Source organism: Cottoperca gobio, chromosome 15, assembly GCF_900634415.1.
Source record: "Cottoperca gobio chromosome 15, fCotGob3.1, whole genome shotgun sequence".
NCBI lineage: Eukaryota > Metazoa > Chordata > Actinopteri > Perciformes > Bovichtidae > Cottoperca > Cottoperca gobio.
This window is the reverse complement of record NC_041369.1, coordinates 1,864,696-1,888,157: the sequence shown is the minus strand read 5'-3', so window position 1 is coordinate 1,888,157 and position 23,462 is coordinate 1,864,696. Positions and strand designations below refer to the sequence as shown.

The following is a 23,462-nucleotide window of genomic DNA, read 5'->3' as shown; positions in this document are numbered from 1 at the left end:
GTGATCCTCTGACTTTTTCTCTAGTGTGTGTGAGTATTTGAACGTAGCATTGAAGTGTATGTACAGTTTATTTGTCAGTGAATAAATGCTACAACTCCTCAAGACCCAAGCGCCACCTATATCAGCTGATAAAGTAATAATTTCCTGAAAATGTAATAAGGCCTGAAAATATAAATAATATTAGCACTTAACCTGATCGAAAATTCTAATATCTAATATCAGTTGTACCTATAATGTAACACCTTTAGCACCTGAAGAACTGATGGAGTTTACATTTTGTGTTTTAAGAATTTAATATCATCATATAATTGGATTAATAATGAAATAATTACTTTAGTAATTTAATAATTAACTAGGTTAAAGTGCCGACTTTGAGCACCATACAGCCATATGCACATGGGCAGAAACTCATTTTGGCCACTAGGTTGAGCTCTAGTGAAGCTAAACCCAGGCAGCAACCTCAGGGTCTGAAACATGAAGCCAATGCCAAAGTGCTTTAAACTTGCCTGGCCTGGCTGAACCTGCAACGCTCTTCTTCCACACTGGAGAATAGAATCACCAGGACCATTTCAGACAAAGTGTTGAAGTCAGGGAACATTTCATCAGAAGTGATCAGAAGTCGGCAAGCCTCTCTGAATATTGTATTTCCCAAGCAAGCACTCACTTCACCGGGAGGAAATCCTGCAGCATGAAGAACTTCTGCAGCTGCACCTCCCAGAGATGAGGAAAGGTCTATAGCTCTTCAAAGCAAAGTTGTGTATTACTTAAACACTCACTATAATAAGGATATGAAATTTGGTTCTGACTTCCCAATGTAAATGGAAGTTTTTTTAACTTTTCATGAGCATTATAAGTAAAAAAAGATCAGGAAATTAAGTCAGAAACACTTTCCCTACTGAGCACCATCCCACACCAAAATAAAGAAAAACATGACGGAAACACCTCATCAGAGCTGTGGAGCGTCTTCTGTATGCTTTTCACAGCTTCACACCTCTCTTCAAATGTAAAAGGATGGTTTGATCAACTGCTCCTGTGGAATATGGATTGGACTGTTTTGTAGTCTGCACATACTGCTCAACCTTCACACTCCGTTTAACAATTACGCAACAGACTGCACTCTCACAAACACCCTCTGCCTTTACACAATATACTCAAGCAAGCAACATTTCAAAGATGAAAAAAAGGAATGTCCTCTGATAAAAGCCCTACTCGTTAGCTTTATGCTAACTTTGCTTTATGAAGATGGCAGTAAGATCACAAATTATTCTCTAAACCAATTTATCAAATACTAAAATGCAAGTACAAAAGTAAAATAAACAAAACCTCAGAACTAATTTTATTTCTTCAGTGGATTTTGGGCCAATGCCACAAGTCAAATAAGCAAAACAGAGATGGTGAGCCAAGATCTCTGAAAGCAAAGTGTCTCACACAATGAAAGCTTAAATTTTCCTTTTTCCCCAATGAATAGGACGTAAAAGCCCCATGTTAAGATACACATGTCATGGGTTCCTGGTGCTGAAATTAAGTCTAAATTACTAAATGAGAAACACAACTAAACCATATAATCCACTTCATTTTAATCCCTCTTAAATGTAAGCAAGTTACTACAACAGCTTTGTGCCTAACAAACACAAATGGGTGGCAACCTAAGGCAGCGTTCAGACTGACTTCAGCTCTGTGAGAAAAAATTAATTCATGTGAATAGTGGTGGTCAGGCAGCAAAGCCGGAGCACAAACTGGTGGCACAAAAAAAGAACGGGATAAAACAATGACAGAAGTCATTTATATTAGCCATAAGAACTAACTACCTTTTAAAGTTTTATTTCTTATTATTCTATTTATTTAGTATTTTCTCATTTATGGCATAAGAGATGCTTTTCCAATTTGACCCGTTGCCTTCTGGGACAGTGTTTGTTCAGAGTTCGTACAGTGTAATACAGAAGTTTGAAATGTTCCTGGTTTTTAAAATGAAAATAGTAAACCAAAGCTGCCAGCGGGCAAAATGCTCCTTCAGTCCCAGCAAGAGGACTTTGTCTGTCGTTTCCACTTTGTATCAAACTTGCAACGAACCGTGAATCTTAAACCCAGATATGAACCGAACTGAGACTTCAGTGTACCGTTACACCCCCAGTACAGGGACGTCCACATTATAGTGTCCACAGACCTTTGTCCATGCTGCTGTTGGCCAAGTTGCAGAGCTGTGGAGAACAGGCCTCCAGGATTTGCTGGTGCAGGCTGATGTAGCGCAGCGTCCACCAAGGCAGCAGCTAAAAATACACAAGGAAAAAAAACACGGAGAAAATGTGAGAATAAATGACAAAACCTTTCAGTTCATAAATTAAATTAAATGAGAATGTATGAAGAAGATTAAACAAACCATCAGCTCATGTTTCGTATATATCTTGTTTTCATTACCTGAAAACTATGATCTCATAATTGGTGTGGTGGAAACGTTGGAAAATATGTTCAGGTATACATCGCGTTTGTAAAATATCCTCATAATCCACAAAACATTCAAGATTATCCATGAGCAGTGGGAAATTCCTAAATTTTAACTCACCAAAATAATGAGAAATATGACACTTGTGCTGCCACATATTTAGTATTTCCTGTTAAAACATGATGTTGTGGAATAACCTAAAGGGTCTACGAAATGATATTTCGTCAGTGTTATTGGGCTTGGTATATGATAGAGGTTGCATATCTATTGTGAAATGTGGCATATATATTTTTTTTTAATATTGATGTATTCGTAATAAATCACAATCATAACAGCATAAAAATGACTTCCGCTAACAACAATCGATCGCTGCGCCGAGAGCATCCACTTCGGCAATGTTCGGGCGATGACATCACAAGTAGAATACAGCCGCTGCCAGTGTTCGTCTGCGTTACAGCCACCGCTCGTCTGCGTTGAAGCGTCCAGCAAAGACTGCTGTCAATTATTACGAGAAAGAACGGACAACAATCGATCGTCAAGGATAATTCTGAAGCGATGTGTTGTATGGGGATGTGGGGCCGTCTCCAAATCTAGCTTTCTGTGGTCAAAAGATGATAAAATAGCGCGTTTATGGACAAGACAAGTGCGTTGATGAAACCAATGATTTGTGGGCAGCACTTTGGGAGATCGTGTTTCGAACAAACTATGCTCGCCAAGGAAATGAGATCCAAAAAGAATTTAAAACGGAACGCAGATGCTGTGCCTACAATACTGCCGAGACCCCAGCCAGCACAAGCCAGCACGCCGACTCAAACACGTCCACCGGTGCAGAGTCCTCCACCAAAGAGACGACGAAATGCATTCGCCAAAAGGGAGAGAGCAAAGGTAAGCCGTGCTGCTTGTTTACTGTATTTATTGTTTCAAGCATAAAGCCATAATCGGTATCGGCCTACTATATGTAACAAGTTTACCCCAGGCCCTAGCCAATATCTGTGTGTTATTGTCTGTAGTATTAATAACTTTAGCTAATTACACTTCATTAGCTTAATTAAGTATAGATTCAATGTTTATAACAGGCTTCCCCATTTTATTCTGTAGTTTGAGTAAAAACGTGAGTCTATTTAACTTTTGACTATCACCCTATTATTACAGAGGTATTGAAACATTGGTGAATGAAGCCACTGACAGAACTGAGGATACCTGTATGATCAGCGACCATCTATTGGACATCCACACTGGGGAGGAAGCTGTGTGTACACCAGTAAGTATACAGACTGTACGTCATCTGTACATTACAGTTGTAGTACCAGTAGACCTGCACATGATGTGTTAAAAATACAATCACCACATGCATGTACATAATTCATATATTTGTTTCATTTGATATCATTGCTCTCTCAATCAATTCAACCACATCTTTTATTATGAATGTTATTAGATATTTTCTTTACGCAGACATGTATAAACATGCAATACAATTTCAAGCTGGTTTGAAAGATTTATTAGTAAAGTTGTGTTTTGTACATTTCAGATATGTCAGAAAGAAATTGCTGTGCAGACAGATCCCCTCCACAAGTCCATGCAGTCAGGTCAGCTGGACTGCAAGTTCCAATCCACATTGGTTGTTCCAAAGGTCAGCAACAATCACACACACACACACACACACACACACACACACACACACACACACACACACACACACACACACACACACACACACACACACACACACACACACACACACACACACACACACACACACACACACACACACACACCTTTTTTGCAGAGTATGTTACTGAACTCTTTACCGAGACTCAATGCTTTGTGCCAAGACAATGTTGATGTGGAACCTTTCGAAGTCCCAAATCCACTCAGCAGTCGGTGGAAGAACCAAACAAGAAGGATGTTGTCACTTCAACCTTATTTATCTATGTATTCTGTAACTTTGCCAGAGTGACCATTCGACTTCCCAAAAGTACATCAAAGTTTCTGAGCTCTATACATTTGTGCACACAAGTAACTTACTCATTACGTGGCTGATCACCTGCTTGTTGTCTGTCCCTCTTCTAATACCTTTGGTAGGCTGTCTGCAACACCCAAACATCCAGACACTTTGATTTGAATCCTGGGTGATCTGTTATGCAGGTTGTTTGCACCATGTCCCTCATATTCATTGAATTCCTTCATGACATCCTTATCTTGGCAACAGCTCTTCAATTGCTTCCATAATTGTACAGTTTTCACATGTACACCTAAATGTACAAAAGAAGAATGGTAAGGACATGTACACAATATGCAATATCCAGAAAAGGGCCAATATTAACGTCATCTTAATGTCATACTATTTATATGCCTGTGTTTGACAACAGGCTCGTAAGCACTATAGGTGAGACGGTCAGTATACAGACTATACTTTATAAACCAGCGCTGTCCTTCGGTCTGTTTGTTAGCTAATAGCTAATGCTTTATATACAGCCTCGTAATATATGACGTTTGACATCAGACACAATGATAGAACCTCAACCGCAGAAACTTCGAGAAAGAATCAAGTTATCATGCTTTGCAGACGTTGATGTGTCCAATTAGAGAAATAATTGAATATTTAGGGATCGAACAATTTGCGGACAACTAGTCGGGTTCATAACAATTCAAGGAAACCAAGCTATCGACTCGCTAGCAAGCTATCGATAGCTTGCGATCTATTTACATACTTGTCTGTGTTCTATTGCCGCACAGGATCTCCGCCACATCCAGGGTCACCGTCACTATCATCTGCTTGTCCACTCCCGTCTGTGTCTCCATTTTGAATACTGTGTCTCGAGCTGCTCTGTTTCCACCACGTTAAACTCGCCCGCATGATCTAAATCCACGACACCGGCATCCTCTTCAATAAACTCCTCTTCTTGAAGGTGCAACGAGTCTATTGACGACTCACTGTCACTCAATTCTGTCGAAATATCTGAGCCAGAGTCCGACATCACCACGTCTGCCGATTCTGCGTGCTGTCTGTGTATTCAACTGGTGGACTGTGTTCTACTTGTGACGTCAGAACACAGCGTCGGGTGTTTCCGATAGCGGCAATGTAAACATCAGTGGTCGACATACTAAATCATGATTTATTAAATACTGCGATCATTGTGTCATAAATAACACATCATTTTAGACCACAAATAACATTTACTATCATCAGTAAAAATTCATGTTAATCATTTCGTAGGCCCTTTAAAGGATAACTCTGGTTTATTACAACTTGGGTTTTATTTACGTAGTTCTTGCCTGTAATTTCTATCAGTTATGATACATTGTGCTCCCCAACGTTAATGCTGAGATCTGGGAATTGCTCAAACTAAATCCGACAGGTAAATAAGCATGAGCTGTGAGACCATAAAACAGCTTTGAACCTACAAGCCAAAGGTTTTGTCAGACCATCTAAATCACTTAATTTGAAGGTCAAACTGAGCACACCTGAAATATCAGTAAGAATTTCTTATTGAACTGGAAATATCACCTTAAAATTGTACAGAAATCACTACAATAGGTATAGGAGATATTTTATTTTAAATATTTCAAATAGTACATGCCTACCTGAAGACCCAACGTTTTTGGTAATACAATTTTTACATTGTATTATATATTGCATTAATATTAGATAGCTGCATATCATAATTTGGAATCTTGTCATTTTTATTTTCACTGTTTTTATAATACAATGTACCTTTAGCTCAGAAAGTACATGTTTGGGTTAATAAATGAAAACGCATAAAATGCAGTTTGAGCACAAACATCCAGAGTGCTGACCCCACATTAAAAACAGCCAAACAGCTTTCTGGGTCTGACCAGAACACAAAGTGGCAGGGAAAAATAAATGAATGTCTTGCAGCCATGTAAGTGCTACCTTTCCTCTTACACCAAAACCCCCTTACCACTTGTACCCTCCTGTTCTCGTTTAGCACTGATAGAGTGGAAGTGAACCATGTAAAAATCTTATTTGTGTGTCAGGGACGATATCTTCTGCCTCATTTCCAATGCAAAATCTCTGTCTGTCTCACTGAATCAATACACACACACACACACACATACGCACGCGGGAACTAAATAGAATCCGCAACACAGCTCTCCTTGTATCTGAACAGAAAATACACAAATTTGACTATAAAAATGATCGAAATCATACAGAAAATACATTTATAGCACAGACCAGTGGACAAATATTAACATTTATTTTATTGTTATTTTTAATTTTCATCTGCCTGCACGTCCCTGATAAAGACAGACTGTAGGTTGTTATTCATGTGCAGGTGTTTGTTAGACAGGTACCTGCTGCTGCTGCTGCTGCTGCTGCTGCTGCTCCAGTGATGACTGTGTGTCTTTATTAATATTAGTACAGTGCACATGTGTGCAGACACAACAGACTGACTTCAGAAACAGACGTCGCTTCATGGGACGTTTCAGAGGAAAGAACGTCTCATTTGTCTAGAAACACATGTCCCAATTTAAGAGTAGCCATGGTCCTTCTGGGAGCAACAGTCTGATCATTTACTGACTGATGTCTCTGTAGTGTAAATCAGTTCTCATTTATTTTGGAAGATACTTTTTAGGTGAAATCTTGTATTGGTTGCTACCAAATTGGTTTGGCTAAAAAAAAGGTACAGATAGGGTTGCTGTTTTTACTGGGTAGCTGATGTACAATAGCATTTGTGTGATTTTGGCTCTCTATGTTATGTGTAAAGATCTTTCCACACTACCATAAAAACATTTTATGAATTAATTTTATAGTAAATACACATCAGTTAAGATGACAGGTCTATCTGTTGACTGCGTCTCATCGTGAATGGGGTTGAAAGCTCAGAAAACCTTTGAGTAGCGATTATTTTTGCACAAGGCAGGTACAGCTGTGTGTAGCCAGTAAGAACACTGAGGTCCCAACTGCTAATTGATGGTTGTGTGTCCTCTCATTCTGTGCTTATTTAAACTTGGAAGTACTTTGTATTGAGCAAGGCCTTATGTATAAACTACACAGCCATAGTAGGCTCTTTATTTTATACACTATACTGTATATACTAAAGGACTAAAATGACCTCAAGCACTTACTATATATTATAGCATTATAAATGGGCCGAGTTATCGGTAAACTCAATCTCTTAAAAAAAAATTATTGTTTAGGAAGAGTTTGTTGTGACAGAAAGACGGTCTTACCTGGAGGCTGTCCATCTTGGAGGAGCACTTGGTGAGAATAACCCTGGCCAGCAGGAGGAGAAAGGGGTTGGCCACCAGGCTGTACACAGACTCCCCATCCAGGAGCAGGCTGGAGTGGAGCGCATCACCCAGGGTCTGGGGCTGCCAGTCAAAGACATGCAAATTTGAATGAAGTCATGTCTACTGAAATGGATATGTTCTGTAACTACAGTTGTGTGACATTAGCAGCGGCAGCAGGAAATAGGAGGTTTGGATTCTATGAGGGAGCTGTAGTTACAGAAGAAACAAAAATCTCCTTATACAGTCGTCTTGTGTTGAAGTAGCATAGCAGTACAGCCCAACAAGTAATGTTGAGGACTTCCTGCATGACCTCAGAACTAAAGAGGCTGTTCAGATGGATGACCAAACACTTTCCAATTGTATGCATTAATAAAGTCATTATTTGATCATTGCATTATAGTTTTTACAATGTGCACATACTTATCTTACATGTCCAGCTAATGAGGACATAAGCACATTTATACATGCTGTAGGCTGTGTTTTTATTAATTTTTTTGCACATCTAACTGCATTTCAATGTTACTTCAAATACAGTACAAACAATATATAATTTACACCAGGGGTGCCCAAAAACATATATATTCCCCCAATGGAACCCCGCGCCCCCAGAAATTCAACTTTTTTGTTTTTTTTCATGCCTTGCGCATTCACCACTGTTTCGCTCCCGCACACACACCTAAAGTCAGAGACAGAGCAGAGGAAAGGAGAGGAGTGGAGTGAACTACGCACTAAATGCACATGACAATTGACAGACAGCTTTATAACAGGCTCCTTGGTGTGACAGCATAGATAAATCATTGATGCCAAATAACTTATTTTGATACTAGAAATGACCGTCTCTTCTGGTGTAATGGCAGTGTGACACGCACTATTTAGCTGTCAGCAACGCGGGGCCGAGAGGAAGCAATCTCCTCAAGCTGGTTTAATAATGACCCCAGAGATGCTTCATTACTGGAGACTTCTCCTGCACCGTGCCCGTCTACAGCTCTGTCTGGTTTTTACTCTGACTCGGCTCACAAAGCTAAACGACGCAGCGCAGTTTACCGGGAGAATATTATAATATAATATACACACAAAAGCAAGAGAGTGATGAGATGTATCATACCTGAGAGGAGAGCAGGGTCTGCGGCAGCAGGTCACTAATGTGGATGGAGACGGAAGGACCAGTCCAGTTACTCTGAGCAAACATGTGGAGGCAAGAGACAGCCAGGGCCATCACTGCCAACTCCCTGCAGCAGGAGAGACAAGCACACACTGGATTTAGTGGACAGAAACACTGGAGAGAAGAGACGAAGTCTAAAGATGCTGTAGGGTTTTCAGAATTCACAAGTTTATAACTACCCTTACCTCCTTGTGGGTGTATGACTCTAAAATGTCATCACTATATCATTTTATCCTCGAGTTATGGCCAAAAACGTGTTAAGCGAGGTCAGTGACATTTCACCATTTTGAGAAATTCCCTCACTGTGTTCTTGAGATATCACATTCTCGACAATGTGAAAGATGTGAGTTATAGTGGCCGTGACCTTTGACTCCCAAATTCTAATCAGTTCATCCTTGAGTCCAAGTGGACCTATGTGCAAAGTTTCAATAAATTCCCTCCAGGTGTTCCTTAGAAAACGGAACGGACAAACAGACATACTACAGCTGTACGCACAACCTGAAAACATCATGCCTCCGGCCTCAGCTGTCACCCACACACACTGCTGTATTACCTAGTGGTCTGGTCATCGTTGGTGCCACAAGTAAGGTACAGCAAGACCCGTTTCTCCAGGTATGCCTCGATGTCCTCCCCCTCGCTGCAGCTGCCATCTCCAGTGAGCAGCTGTAACACCAGGGGGCTCAGCAGAACTGCCTCGAAGTCACCCTCCATCAATAACTCCAGCAGAGAGCCGGCCTCTGGAAGAACACAGAGTTCACATTAAGGACATGCTTACTCATTTAGTTAAATTCATGTGACCACATGAAAACAATGTCATTACACACAGTGGCAACATATAACAGCACAGAGATGTTGGAGAATGTGAACGCTGGAGGCTATTTTGTGCACTGTGTTAAACACAAATTGAGTCAAGTGAATTTAAAAGGACCCGGACTGAATTAATTTAAACCCTATTAATCTGAAGAATGCCGATCCAATCCAAGTACCAAATGATCCCAATCTAAGTATTGTGTTTTTAATACTAAATGTTCTTAACAGCCGAGAGCAAGACACAAATGGTTCCAACACTTTAAGATTACCTTACAGAAAAGCATCAGCTCTATTTAAAGTCATAAATTGCTCTTATTTCAACATGTCTACACAAAGCGCACTGATAAGAGACAGACTTGGACCAAGTATGTATACACAACAGAAGCTCAATATAAGAAATGGCAAAAGTGAAGTACAATACACCAGCATTTTTCTATGCATTAGAACATATAGAGCACACAACTATTTGAAATAGGCCCCCACCATATCTGGGTTAACTGTTGGCAGTGATGGGTAAAAATAGTCAGGTCATCTGCAACTTTTATCAAACTCATTCGCCTGCTTTCTCACCTGCTCTTTGAATCGCTCAGAGAGGGAAACAACTGGACATACAGTACACACACACGGCGCTAGTTTTAGCAGTACAAAGGAAAAAAACGATACAAAAGATATATTACATTTGATATTGCAGCACACACACACACGACAAGGTGGGTCAATGTCCCAGACAAATGGGTGAAATTCCAGTCAAATGTTATCTCTGTTAAAATGTATTGAAAGGCAGGCTATGCAAAGAATGACATCAGGGTTTCTGCCAGTGAGTGAGGAAGCCAGGCGAACTGCCGGGCCCAAGTTGACCCCACGCAGACCTGAACTAAAGTAATAACTGATTGTGTTTAACACGAGCGAATGCGGTTGAGAGAGACAGAGAAAGAGAGTAATTATTATTTTACTAAACCAATCTGCTGCCACCACGACCCGCAGAGGCTTGTGTGGTCGGTCGGTCGAGGGAGAGAGAGAGAGAGCGCGAGAGCTAACGTGCGTGTGCAGTCAGTATGAAGTCAGCAGTAGTGTTTGCGCATTTTATTTGTTAGTGAATAAATGCTCCTCAGAACCAGAGCCAGCTGGTGAAAGTGAAGGGGCTCTGGTTAGCCCCGAAGCTAACAGCGACTTTTAAGGTTCTCTGCTCTTGTGTTTCACCAAGTGCACTGGTGCTTAGCCTCAGCATACACACAGAGCAGAGCGAAGGACAGACGAAGGGAAGATAAGAGTGTTGGGAGGCTACCGGTTACAAACAGACTTGGTAGTGGTTGGTTCCATTTGTAGAAATAGATTCCAGTGGTAGCTGCATAGAATTGTTTCCAATTTGTGTAATCCAAACATTTATAATAACTTTACATTATTACATTACATTACATTACAAGTCATTTAGCAGACGCTCTTATCCAGAGCGACTTACATTGAACTAAGTACAGGGACAGTCTCCCTGGAGCAACTCAGGGTTAAGTACCTTGCTCAGGGGTACAATGGTGCCTGGTATTGAACTCCCAACCTTCTAGTGTTTTGTTTGGAAGGCATACCACTAGGCCATCACCACCCCTGTGTAACTCCAGAGTGATGTCCAAAAGTCAAAATGTCAAAAAAGATAGATTAAAACATTTCCAAAATTCACAACATGTTTTTATCTAACCAAATATTCTGCTTCATCACATATTTGTTAAAGTTTAGACTTTCAAAAACAACGGTTTGCTCTCCCACTTGCCGTGCACACAAAGAGAGGCATGCACATTCAAATGGTAAAAACTAAAATAAAAAAATGTATCCCATGCACTTTAACATGCACTCCTTTATTACCATTTGAATACTGTTCTTTGATATGAAGTTTAACCGTTTATAATTCCCTTTCTAATCTTATATTACTGTGAAAACTCGATTCAGGTTTCTCACCAAAATTTTTACACACCATGATAATGTTATAATTTACTTTTTCCCATTATTTTTACTAAATAGAGCATGAACGCATCATTGTGCAAAGCTATGAAACCTTGCACCATCTGCTGCTAACAGCTAACAGTTACCAGCTCTGACAGTTTTGAATCTGTGTTGTTCACAATGTGGCATTATCAGGAAGAAATAGAGTACGTCCCCTGGAAGCATCAATAGAGTGAGCGAGCGAGTGAGTAAGTGAGTGAGTGAGAGAGAGATTAGAGCAGGTGTTGGCTATTGGAGCAGAGAAGAAACTAAGCAGTAAAGTTGTCAAGTGGTAGTAAATGTATAGTGTAGGTTTCAGTTTGGCCATGAATAAACACTTCCGCTACTCAAGACCCAAGTACAGTTCCCATGTCTTGCTTCCCAACTGCTGTAAACTGAAGGGGGTTAGCCCTGAAGCGAGCATCAACCTTTAATAGAACAGTGACTAATTCTTTCAGCTTTTTTTGTTGTCAAAGGCTAAATTTTCTCTGTATGAATTGAAATGTATTGATAGTATATTTTAGCACATAGGCGGGCGCATACCTTCGTGGATATACAATAGCCTCCCACCCTTCGAATAACATGGCTCCCCCGAAAGCCACGGTGTAATTCGAACACTGGAATTTACCACGCATGTTATGTTTTTTGGGTAAAAATATCCAACATTGATAAATCGGTTAATAAAGGCCACAAGATGTGACAGCTCAGTTAGACTGGTAATTTCCAATGCTCTGGTTAAGGTTGTGCCAGATGTTTGGAATCTTTTCTTAGCTGCCAGTTTAATGTTTGGGGTTCTGTGGAAACCCTCAGTGAGTGAAGGTGTGCATCAGTGAGACTCCTGTGTGGGTTTTTGTTCATCTTCATCACAGAGAAAAGCTGCTCACACAGGTGTGTGCTTCCAAAGCTTGGAAACTGTGCAGCGCCCACAGAGTCATACTTTGCTTTGAGTGTGTCGTTACACTGGAGGTCAATCAGCTCCATTTGGATGTTTCACAGATGCTGTTTCCACGTCAACTTTAAATGGGTTGCTGAGCAGTTCAATTTTAATTTCTGAGCTAGAAAGTCAGTAAATGCGCTCAGTTCATTAGCAGAATATGTATTTTCCCGTGGTTGTGCCATGCATTGATTTAATTACCAAAACCGGCGGGGCAGTTATGACAAACATATATTTTCTCGCGGACCGGATATAATTGCCTTGAGTTTGACACCCGTGCAGTAAACACAGAAACGTGCTCATAAATGAGAAATAACATAAGCGCTTAGTTTATTTAATAAAAGAGCACCTGTTCAATGAAACACTGATACCGCTATTAGTACTCGGAGATGCGTTATACTTAAATGCACGCATAAAGTTGCATTCGATTTTATTAAATACATGGCTTTCAAGGAAATACATTTTAAAATATTAGGCTTTTATGGCTCTCCCAGCCAAAAATGTTCCCAACCCCTGCCCTAAGTCAACAACTGACAAAATAATGCTTTCTAAATAGTACTTTCTACCCAGGTAACAAAGGAGTGTATTGCGGTTACTGTACTCTTTATTGTGTCCCGAACACATCAAATCAACTGCACGATCAATATATGTATATAAATAATACATATTTTGATGTCCAGGTAAGTTCTGTGTTTCTGGACAGTTTCAGTGGGGTAGACATGGTTAGACTGGCACCATTCACCAGCAAAATAAAGTAAAGTAGCAATGTCAAAGCAAATGTCTTAACGTTACTATTTGAACATTTGAATTTAAAATGAAATGCAATGTTTGCAGTAATCATACAATGCAGTGAAATTTTATTAAATTAAGGCATTGTTTCAGGGGACCACGAAAAGTAAAATATGCCCACACACACCCTGGCCTCCGCCCCAGATGGTCTGGGCTTAGCGTAGCCTCGTCAACTCCTCATGTTGGCACTACAGGAAAGTGAGGTGAGAGAGAAAAGTCCTGACTTCTCCAACCGCATCCCTGAACTCTCTCTCCAAGAAAAATGTGTCTTCTGCCAATCTTTGCAGTCTCAAGGCCATGAATTATAGAATAACTCCGCTTCAGACATACAGACTCTCCTCGAAGGCATTTATGGTGTTGCAGTCAGCTTTACACACAGACAGAGATGGAAGTAGTTTTGTGAAGAATGAAAGACAGGAGCTTGAGAGAGGTTCAAACACCTAGCCAGTCACATGCCGCTTTGTCTGTTTTCTTAATGACGCATTACTTTCCTAGATAACCTCAACGTTACTATTTGAACATTTGAATTTAAAATGAAATGCAATGTTTGCAGTAATCATACAATGCAGTGAAATTTTATTAAATTAAGGCATTGTTTCAGGGGACCACGAAAAGTAAAATGTGCCCACACACACCCTGGCCTCCGCCCCAGATGGTCTGGGCTTAGCGTAGCCTCGTCAACTCCTCATGTTGGCACTACAGGAAAGTGAGGTGAGAGAGAAAAGTCCTGACTTCTCCAACCGCATCCCTGAACTCGCTCTCCAAGAAAAATGTGTCTTCTGCCAATCTTTGCAGTCTCAAGGCCATGAATTATAGAATAACTCCGCTTCAGACATACAGACTCTCCTCGAAGGCATTTATGGTGTTGCAGTCAGCTTTACACACAGACAGAGATGGAAGTAGTTTTGTGAAGAATGAAAGACAGGAGCTTGAGAGAGGTTCAAACACCTAGCCAGTCACATGCCGCTTTGTCTGTTTTCTTAATGACGCATTACTTTCCTAGATAACCTCACTAGAAGTAAACCTTCCTTCAACTTTAGTCTCATCAGTGTCAAAGATGAGGTAACTAGGGCTGTAAGTCAGAAGTTTCATCACAATACGATATTATATTGATTCTTTGGACAACAATACAATATTTGCCAATATCACAAAGTCTGCGACGATACGATTCTGATTTGATTCATCCATTGAACACAATCAGTTACAAAATATGATTTGACAATTATATTACTGTGTTCTTCTAGCCATTTAAATGAAAAACAATGTATTCTTTATAATAAAAAAGAAAGAAATAGACCTGTTGGTGGGGACTTGGCTTAATTGTTGAAGAGCTAGCACGGCTCCCTAATGGTGATATACATCAATGTTTCACTTTCCATTGATGATATTGTATTGTTGATCATTTAATCAATACATCCATGCAGATTGATGGATCGCTACACCACTAGAGGCAACATGCTCACATTCAGCCAGATTTCTAGCCCACTTCAGTCACATTATCCTTTAACTGAATCCTTGGCTAGTGTTGTAATGGAGGTGTGGAGACTTTCATTTTAGCGCTGATCTAATGAAACCCAGGGGCTGCCATAACAGCACAGCGAGAAGGGAGGGCGAGGGCGAGGAAGGGCTCTGGTTTTATGAGGGGGAAATGAAAGCCTGAGGTATGGCCACATGTTTAATGACATTTCAGCTACTCTTCAGGTCTACCAATGAAATGGCAGCAATTATGGAAAACAAGACAGACGCCCTCAAATTAGTCCATAATTCATAAACGTTCAGGCAATGAGCTGCAGTTAATAAGGCAATGGTGAATAGAATTTGCATCAATATAGATCCAAGATGAACGATTATGAATATCACAGACAGGCATGGCCATTTCTATATCGACTACAAGCTAGTTGTCAATGGAAACCTGCACATAGCCGAGTCACAGTCTGGTGGTTTCTCCTTCAGCTGAAAAGATGAGGTGGTTCACACAGCCTTGATGACTTGCATTACAATTGAATCGAGTTCATTTTTTACGTTTTAGAGGCTTTTCCTCTCTGACAAAAATACAATTCTGTAAGAAGAAAAGGAATACATTCTTCTCCATTTTCCGACCAGGTTGAAAAGACAGTAGGTTTAGACATTATAATAGGTTGAGGCGATAGGATGGAACAGTTATGAGGTGTATTTAACTTAAAATGACTTGCCACACTTGATTAGACTAGTGACCTCCATTTAGTAAATTCTCTAGTTCCACTTTGCCAAGTTTGTTTTATCACAGTGAAGCTACCATCAATGAATCTTGACACTTTGTCACAGTAAAGGTCTACCAGGAAATGGCGGGATTATGCTTAATGAGCCACTGAAAGACTTAATGTGAAACGTTTGTGCAGGAAGGGTTGAGTTTTATTGACGTAGCTTAACAATGATCCAAAAATTGCTAAATTAAAGAGACTTGAAAAAATGTGTAAATGACAACAGTATTATTGTTAGAGAAGAGAAATTCAGAGCAACAGAGCAGTAAGTATGACATGACTGTTACGGAAATTATACTAAAGTTATCAAACAACATATAAACATGAAGGAGATGTTGAGTTTGCATTAACCGAGGAACATAAGTGATGTCTCTAGAGATAAGCCTGTTTCAAATGAAAGCCTGGTTCTCTCAGCATCTGAGATAAATGAAGGGCCACTAATTAAGAATGTATAGTACACCATTTTTAAAAACAGATTGCTGCACCAGGGATGTACAGTATATCTCAAAAGTGAGTACACCCTTTAGATTTTTGCAAATATTCTGTTATATCCTTTCAGGGGATAGCATTATCCTACTGAAACTTTGATATAACTTAAAGTAGTCAGTGTGCTGCTTGAATAACAGTATAGATTTATTGTCCTTTGAAAATTACTCAGTACACAGCTGTTAATGTCTAAACAGCTGGCAACAAAAGTGAGTACACCCCATAGTGAACATGTCCTAATTGTGCCCAATGATGTTGTTTTCCCGCCCTGGTGTCATGTGACTCGTTAGTGTTACAAGGATTCAGGTGTAAATGATAAGCAGGGCTGTTAAATTTGGTGTTTTGGGCACAATTCTCTCTGAATGCTGGACAACATGGCACCTCATGGCAAGGAACTCTCTGAGCGGCTGAAAAAAAGGATTATTGCGCTTCACAAAGATGGCCTTGGCTATAAGAAGATTGCCAACACCATGAAAATGAGTTGCAGCACAGTGGCTAAGATCATACAGCGGTTTTCCAGGACAGGTTCCACTCGGAACAGGCCTCGCCAGGGTCGACCAAAGAAGTTGAGTCCACGTGCTCAGCGTCATATCCAGAGGTTGGTTTCCAAAAATAGACGTGCGAGTGCTTCCAGCATTGCTGCAGAGGTTGCAGAAGTGGGATGTCAGCCTGTCAGTGCCCAGACCATACGCCGCACACTGCATCAAATCGGTTTGTATGGCCGTCGCCCCAGACAGAAGCCCCTTCTGAAACCGATGCATAAGAAAGCCCGCAAACAGTTTGCTGAAGACAATGAATCCAAGAACATGAGTTACTGGAACCATGTCCTGTGGTCTGATGAGACCAAAATAAACCTGTTTGGGTCAGATGGTGTCCGGCGTGTGTGGCGGCACCCTGGTGAGGAGTACCAAGACAAATGTGTTTTGCCTACAGTCAAGCATGGTGGTGGCAGCATCATGGTCTGGGGCTGCATGAGTGCTGCCGGCACTGGGGAGCTGCATTTCATTGAGGGACACATGAATTCCAATATATACTGTGACATCCTGCAGCAGAGCATGATCCCCTCTCTTCAGAAACTGGGCCGTAGGGCAGTTTTCCAACATGATAATGACCCTAAACACACCTCCAAGATGACAACGGCCTTGCTGAAGAAGCTGAAGGTTAAGGTGATGGACTGGCCAAGTATGTCTCCAGACCTAAACCCAATTGAGCACATGTGGGGCATCCTCAAGAGGAAGGTGGAGGAGTGCAAGGTGTCCAACATCCGTGCGCTCCGTGATGTCGTCGTGGAGGAGTGGAAGAAGATTCCAGAAGCAACCTGTGCAGCTCTGGTGAATTCCATGCCCAGGAGGGTTAAAGCAGTGCTAGATAACAATGGTGGTCACACAAAATATTGACACTTTGGGCACAATTTAGACATGTTCACTATGGGGTGTACTCACTTTTGTTGCCAGCTGTTTAGACATTAACAGCTGTGTACTGAGTAATTTTCAAAGGACAATAAATCTATACTGTTATTCAAGCAGCACACTGACTACTTTAAGTTATATCAAAGTTTCAGTAGGATAATGTTATCCCCTGAAAGGATATAACAGAATATTTGCAAAAATCTAAAGGGTGTACTCACTTTTGAGATATACTGTATATGTGCATGTTGGTAAACAATTTAGAACATTGTGTTTTTCTGTTAACCAATGTGCAAAGAATTACAATTACTATACATGCATCAGTGTTTCCCCTACCATTGTCTTGGCAGGGGGCTGCGCCCTGTCAACGGAGCCCAGCGCGCTGCCTGAAATTCAAGGTGTTTTTTGTTTTTTTTTCCTCAAATAAAATAAATAAATATATTTTTTATTCACAACTCACTTTTCACATTGACAGGTGCTCTTTTATTAAATTAAATAAACGCTTATGCTATTGATCTAATTTATGTGCACGTTTCAGTTTGTACTGTCTACTTTGCGCATTCACATACTCTCCTTCGCTCCGTTTTACGAAGGGCAGGGCTTCGCAGCTGGCTGACACACGCACACACACACACACACACGTGCACACACACCTACAGAGCGGAAGAAAGGAGAGGGGAGAACTGCACTGGCTCCCGGTAAAATACAGAATAGAATTCAAAATCCTTCTCCTGACTTACAAATCAATTAATGGTCAGGCTCCAGCATATCTTAAAAATCTCATAGCACCTTATAAACCAACTAGAGCATTACGCTCCCAGACTGCAGGGTTACTTGTGGTTCCTAGAGTCTCTAAGAGTACAATGGGAGCCAGAGCCTTCAGCTATCAAGCTCCTCTCCAGTGGAACCAGCTTCCAGTTTGTGTTCGGGAGGCAGACACCCTCTCCACATTTAAGAGCAGGCTAAAGACTTTCCTTTTTGATAAAGCTTATAGTTAGGGCTGGCTCAGGTTTGCCCTGGATCAGCCCCTAGTTATGCTGCTATAGGCTTAGACTGCCGGGGGACACCTCCCTGCTCTCTTCCTTCTCTTCCTCTCTCCTCCCCTCCCTCCTTCTCCCTTCTTCTCCCTCTCTATCTGTATGCATTTATGTAAATGTATGTTACTAACTCACCATCCGGGGTATCATCCCCGGAGTGTCTGTCTCTCATGTGGCAGGTTGCCACTGATAAAGTTTACGTCAGGATCATGAATCGTGACAGCGCCTGCTGACCTGGTCCTGCTGGACACCGGGAAGCCTTATTGACATTTTCCTGGATTCATCCATACTTTCTCTTTTTTTTCCAACACAACATCATTTCTGTCAAATGTTGTATTTGTACTATGTTGTTTATCCTGTACACACGACATCTATTGCACGTCTGTCCGTCCTGGGAGAGGGATCCCTCCTCAGTTGCTCTCCCAGAGGTTTCTTCCATTTTTCCCCCTTTAATTCTGGGGTTTCTTTTAGGAAGTTTTTCCTTGTGCGATGCGAGGGTCTAAGACAGAGGGTGTCGTAACCTGTACAGTCTGTAAAGCACACTGAGACAAATGTATAATTTGTGATATTGGGCTATACAAATAAAGTTGATTTGATTAACCCTTTAACACTGAATGTGTCGTCGCCGACACATTTTGCAAGCAAAACTTTGGATTCAACGGTTTCTGAAAGCTGAGACTCTGCGCTTTACGGCATATATCGACTCATTACGGTAACTTCACTTACGGCCCTCCGGAAGCCCGCGAAACAGCGCCTTCGTTGTGAGCGAATACACACAGAGCGCTGGAGAGACACAAACAACACCGCGGAGAAATAGAGCCGGAAAACAGCTGATTGAATTCAAATGGAAGCAAGACGGTATGTAAATCAACACTTGTATTGCGTTGTGACTTGTTTAGAACAGTGTACCAAGTCTGTAAGATTGTACTAGGTGTGTAATTGTACTTTATATGTGTAAATGTGCGCGTCTTCTTCAAGTAGCCTGCGTCCTAGCAGAGGCTGTGTACAAGCTTTAGCTGGAGAGGAGGAGGTGTTACCAGAGATCACAAGGTGTCACCAGAGATCACATTCAGGCCTGTAGATGGAGTTGTGGGGATGCTGGATGATCTGGTGATGCTGTCAGACACAGAAGCCCCTCACCACATCACACCACAAGATGGCAGACTGAGGCAGAACCCGATGATGGAGTCCCTCAACCACCCCAGGTGTCCAACCCCCTCGCGATATGGGAAACCCAGCACAAGGTGACATTTATTCCCACTTTGATGCTGCAGTTTTCAAACTCCTCTCTGAATACACAAACAAGAATGCAGCCAAAAGCCTGGAGAGAGGGAGACAGTTCATCTGGACTGAAATAACTCCAGAAGAAATGAAGAAGTCCACAGGCATGTTGCTGTACATGTCAGTTTTGGACCTGCACAAAGATGAGCAACTTTTGGTGTAAGCAAACCATTTTCAATGTGTCATTCCCTGCCACTGTCATGTCCCCAGACTGTTCATGGCCATTTGATCTAATCTTCATCTGAGTGACCCAGAGAAAACAGGAGCAACAGGAACAGTCACTGGCAGTACCACCAAGACCTCTGCATGTGAAGGGACACTCAGAGAGGAGAGAATTACCCTGTGTGGGGAAAAACGCCTGGACATATTTTCCATTTTATGGCCTGTTTTTGCAGATGTAAGAGTAAAAGACTCAAAAATTTTACTGGATATAGTTGTATACATTTCAAACTTCAAATGTAACATGTTAAATCTCTTATTCATGTACATTTGCAGTGTTTTTTGTTCACTAAACCACTAAACTCAAATTCCGCTTTTGTGTTTCTCTTCATTTTAAACTGTTATTACACTCTCATAACATGCAATAAATTGTAAATGACTGCCAGATATGGAAAGTTCCAGGTATTGTTGGAAAATGGGCAAAAGCACTTACTCACAGGACATTTCCTGACCTTTTTATAGTCAAAATAAGCAAAAAAGTCCAGGCGAAAATGTTGAGGCTTTTTTGGCTTAGGTGTTAAAGGGTTAAATAGAAACCGCGCCGCACACGCAATCTCCCCGCGCCGCGCATGCAATCTTCCCGCGCCGCGCACGCACAGTGAGCGCCCCTCCAAAAGCAGTAAACCTAGGGGAAACACTGTGCATAGTAAAATAAATAAGTGACACTGTTGCAAATCAATGAGCAGGTGTGCTTTATGGTGAAATTGCCAATAATACCATACCCTGTATTAAATTAAAATACTGGATTAAGATGATTTAGAAGGTAAAAATGACCAGAGCCAAGAACCTTAAATCATTTTACTTTAAATGCTAACCATCTGACAACTCAGCCACTTATGATTGTGTGGCAGGTTATTACATCCTAACACAACTTAATTTTCTTAGTTCTCAAGCTACTAAGTGCTTGTTGTGAATACCTTAACCTAAGACTTAAGGATGCTGCTAGTGGTGAGCGAGAGTTAACAAGAGTCTAATATCCAGGTGAGGAGGTGACTCCTCCGGTTGCAAAAAGAAGTCAGATTGCATAGAAGACCATGAGAAAATTATTCTACTTCTCACTTGATTTATTACATCAGTAAACATGAGTGTATGGTCTTGATCTCTATTTTCAAGTCTTCTTCAATAAAGTATAAATAAATATAAATAAATGTTCATTTAGAAAATGATGGTTCCATTTATAGTATAAAAGAAGATAAAGCAGGGTATGCTTTCAAGCAGCTGGCTTGGATTTGTGATTGTCAGGTTTGGGTGTTTTCGTCTTAGAACTTTAATCTTTTCACAGTGTGATTTCAGTTCATCAAAGGTAATTGTATAATGTTAGTCTCTTAAAATGTCTTGTTTAGTCTTCGGTTGTACTTAGCTCCACCCTCACAGCAGGTTCCAAAAAAAACAAGATGGAGACGGCCAAAACCAAACTAAAGGCTTCAAAACCGTAGTCCCCAAACCAATGGGTGACTTCACTGGGACTACGTCCACTTCTTCTATTAGTCTATTAGTTCATTAGTCTATGATAAATACACATTCAAACAACTTACAGTGCCATTTTAGGAGAAAATGTGGTCAGTGTGCCCAATTAATCAAATTAGATCAGTGGTGTCAAACTCATTTTAGTTCAGGGGCCACATACAGCCCAATTTGATCTCAGGTGGGCCGGACTAGTAAGATCACAGCATAATAACCTATAAATAACGAGATCTCAAAATGTTCCCCTTTGTTTTAGTGCAAAAAAGTACAAGTACATTCTGAAAACGTTCACATTTAATGAACTATCTTTTTACAAAACCTAAAAGTGCAATTTTAACAATATTATGCCTCATCATTTAGTTGCATTACAACTTACAGCTCAGTGTATCAAGCACAAAACATTTAGTCACAGGTATCTCAAACAATATAGTATTTTACTTTATGATCAAAACAACTCGTCAAGATATAGAAATAATTTACAATAAATTACATTAATTTCCACATCTGTGTAGTAATCCTGACACACCACACAAACTGAAGTGGCAACTATTACGGAAGAAGGTTAAGTTATCCCCCTGCCTTGTAAATGTATAAAATGTATACATGAAAAATACATAAAGGTTGTGTCTCTTTGTACTGCAGCTGTTGACTGACATTATATTTCACTGTTCAATGTCTTTAAATATTTCCACAGTAAGTATTCATTTTCACAGAAATATATTCTTACAGGAATATATAACGTGCAAAAGTGTCTGAAGCATCATTTTACAGTACTTCCTGCTTTCTTACTGTGCAGACGCTTCTCTGCTAGCTCTTGCCCCTGCTTACCTCTGCTTACATTTTTCTGCTAACATTAATTTAATGTTCACGGATATGCCCCCCTGCACGGACTGCCGTGGACATCTACAGAAGATTGCAGTACTTCAGGCAAAGGTATTTCATCTAGAAGTGAAGGATACAACAATACAATGGACCCCAAAGGTGAAGCTACAGCTTGCCCCGGAGAACAGTCATGTAAATCACGTCTGGAATAAGCGTGGAGCAGGACTTAAAGCCACCCCTAACAAACTAGAAGAACCCGAATTGACAGAAAGAGACTGGCCCCCGCTGCCATCAACTGCCGGCAACGGCTCACATCAACCCCCGCTACGCAACTGTGGATTGTAGCAGCGAACATGGCAAGGAATGCCCCGCCGCCACTGATGTCTCTACAGCTGGAAAACAGATTCCTAGGATCGAGGATGTGCGCCGAACAGAGTACCACAGATCACTGAGCCAGCAACGCTAATTATCGGCGACTCTACTGTATTAGGCATTAACATTAACGCTAAGAAAGATACCAAAACATGCTGCTTCCCTGATGAAATGATCTGTAACATAACAGAAAAACTTACAGAAATCCTGTCTGTCCACAAGGTTATTATTCATGCTAGAAATAATGATATTTCAAGGGGAGAAACAGAAACACTAAAACATGACTCTGCTGAACTGCTAAAAGCTGTAGGCTCTAAAGACATTGAAACATACATCAGTGGTCCCATCCCACCAGCCAGGTCAGGAGTGAATTGTTTTAGCAGAATTTTGGGGCTCAGCAGGTGGCTATCAGTGGCCTGTCCCCTGCACAAAGTGAACTTTATTATTTTACTGTTCTGGCAGCGTAGAGGCCTTTTCAGAAGAAATGGACTTTCTCTCAACAGATCTGGAGAAAAACTGTTTGCTTCCAATATGATCACGCCATTAGCCACCTGACTTTGGCTAAATGCAAGGAGACACCATCCCCCACACCACCAGATAACCACCATGAAGACATCCACACAACTGGAGCGAGTGACCTTGCTGCAGTACCAGCCACAACAAGCCTGCACACCAAGGACCCCAGTCCCTCAACTCAACCGCCAGACATAGAGGAAGTTGAAATTTTGTGGAGTAGCATTGAGACACCCTCCCCTCCCCAACCCCTTTTC

At 41.0% G+C, this 23,462-nt stretch overlaps 1 protein-coding gene across 1 annotated transcript in view; it reads right to left on the bottom strand.

Annotated features, from left to right (window-relative positions):
* The window catches only part of ttc27 (tetratricopeptide repeat domain 27), a 67,049-nt gene that overhangs the window by 32,002 nt on the left and 11,585 nt on the right, over window positions 1-23,462 (bottom strand). Inside the window, exons 2-5 of the mRNA XM_029450580.1 lie at window positions 9,415-9,598; window positions 8,805-8,928; window positions 7,640-7,780; window positions 2,165-2,267 (exon numbers count right to left, since the gene is read on the bottom strand). Of these exons, the coding sequence (XP_029306440.1) occupies window positions 2,165-2,267; window positions 7,640-7,780; window positions 8,805-8,928; window positions 9,415-9,598 (552 nt within the window). The remainder of the gene's footprint in view (window positions 1-2,164; window positions 2,268-7,639; window positions 7,781-8,804; window positions 8,929-9,414; window positions 9,599-23,462) is intronic.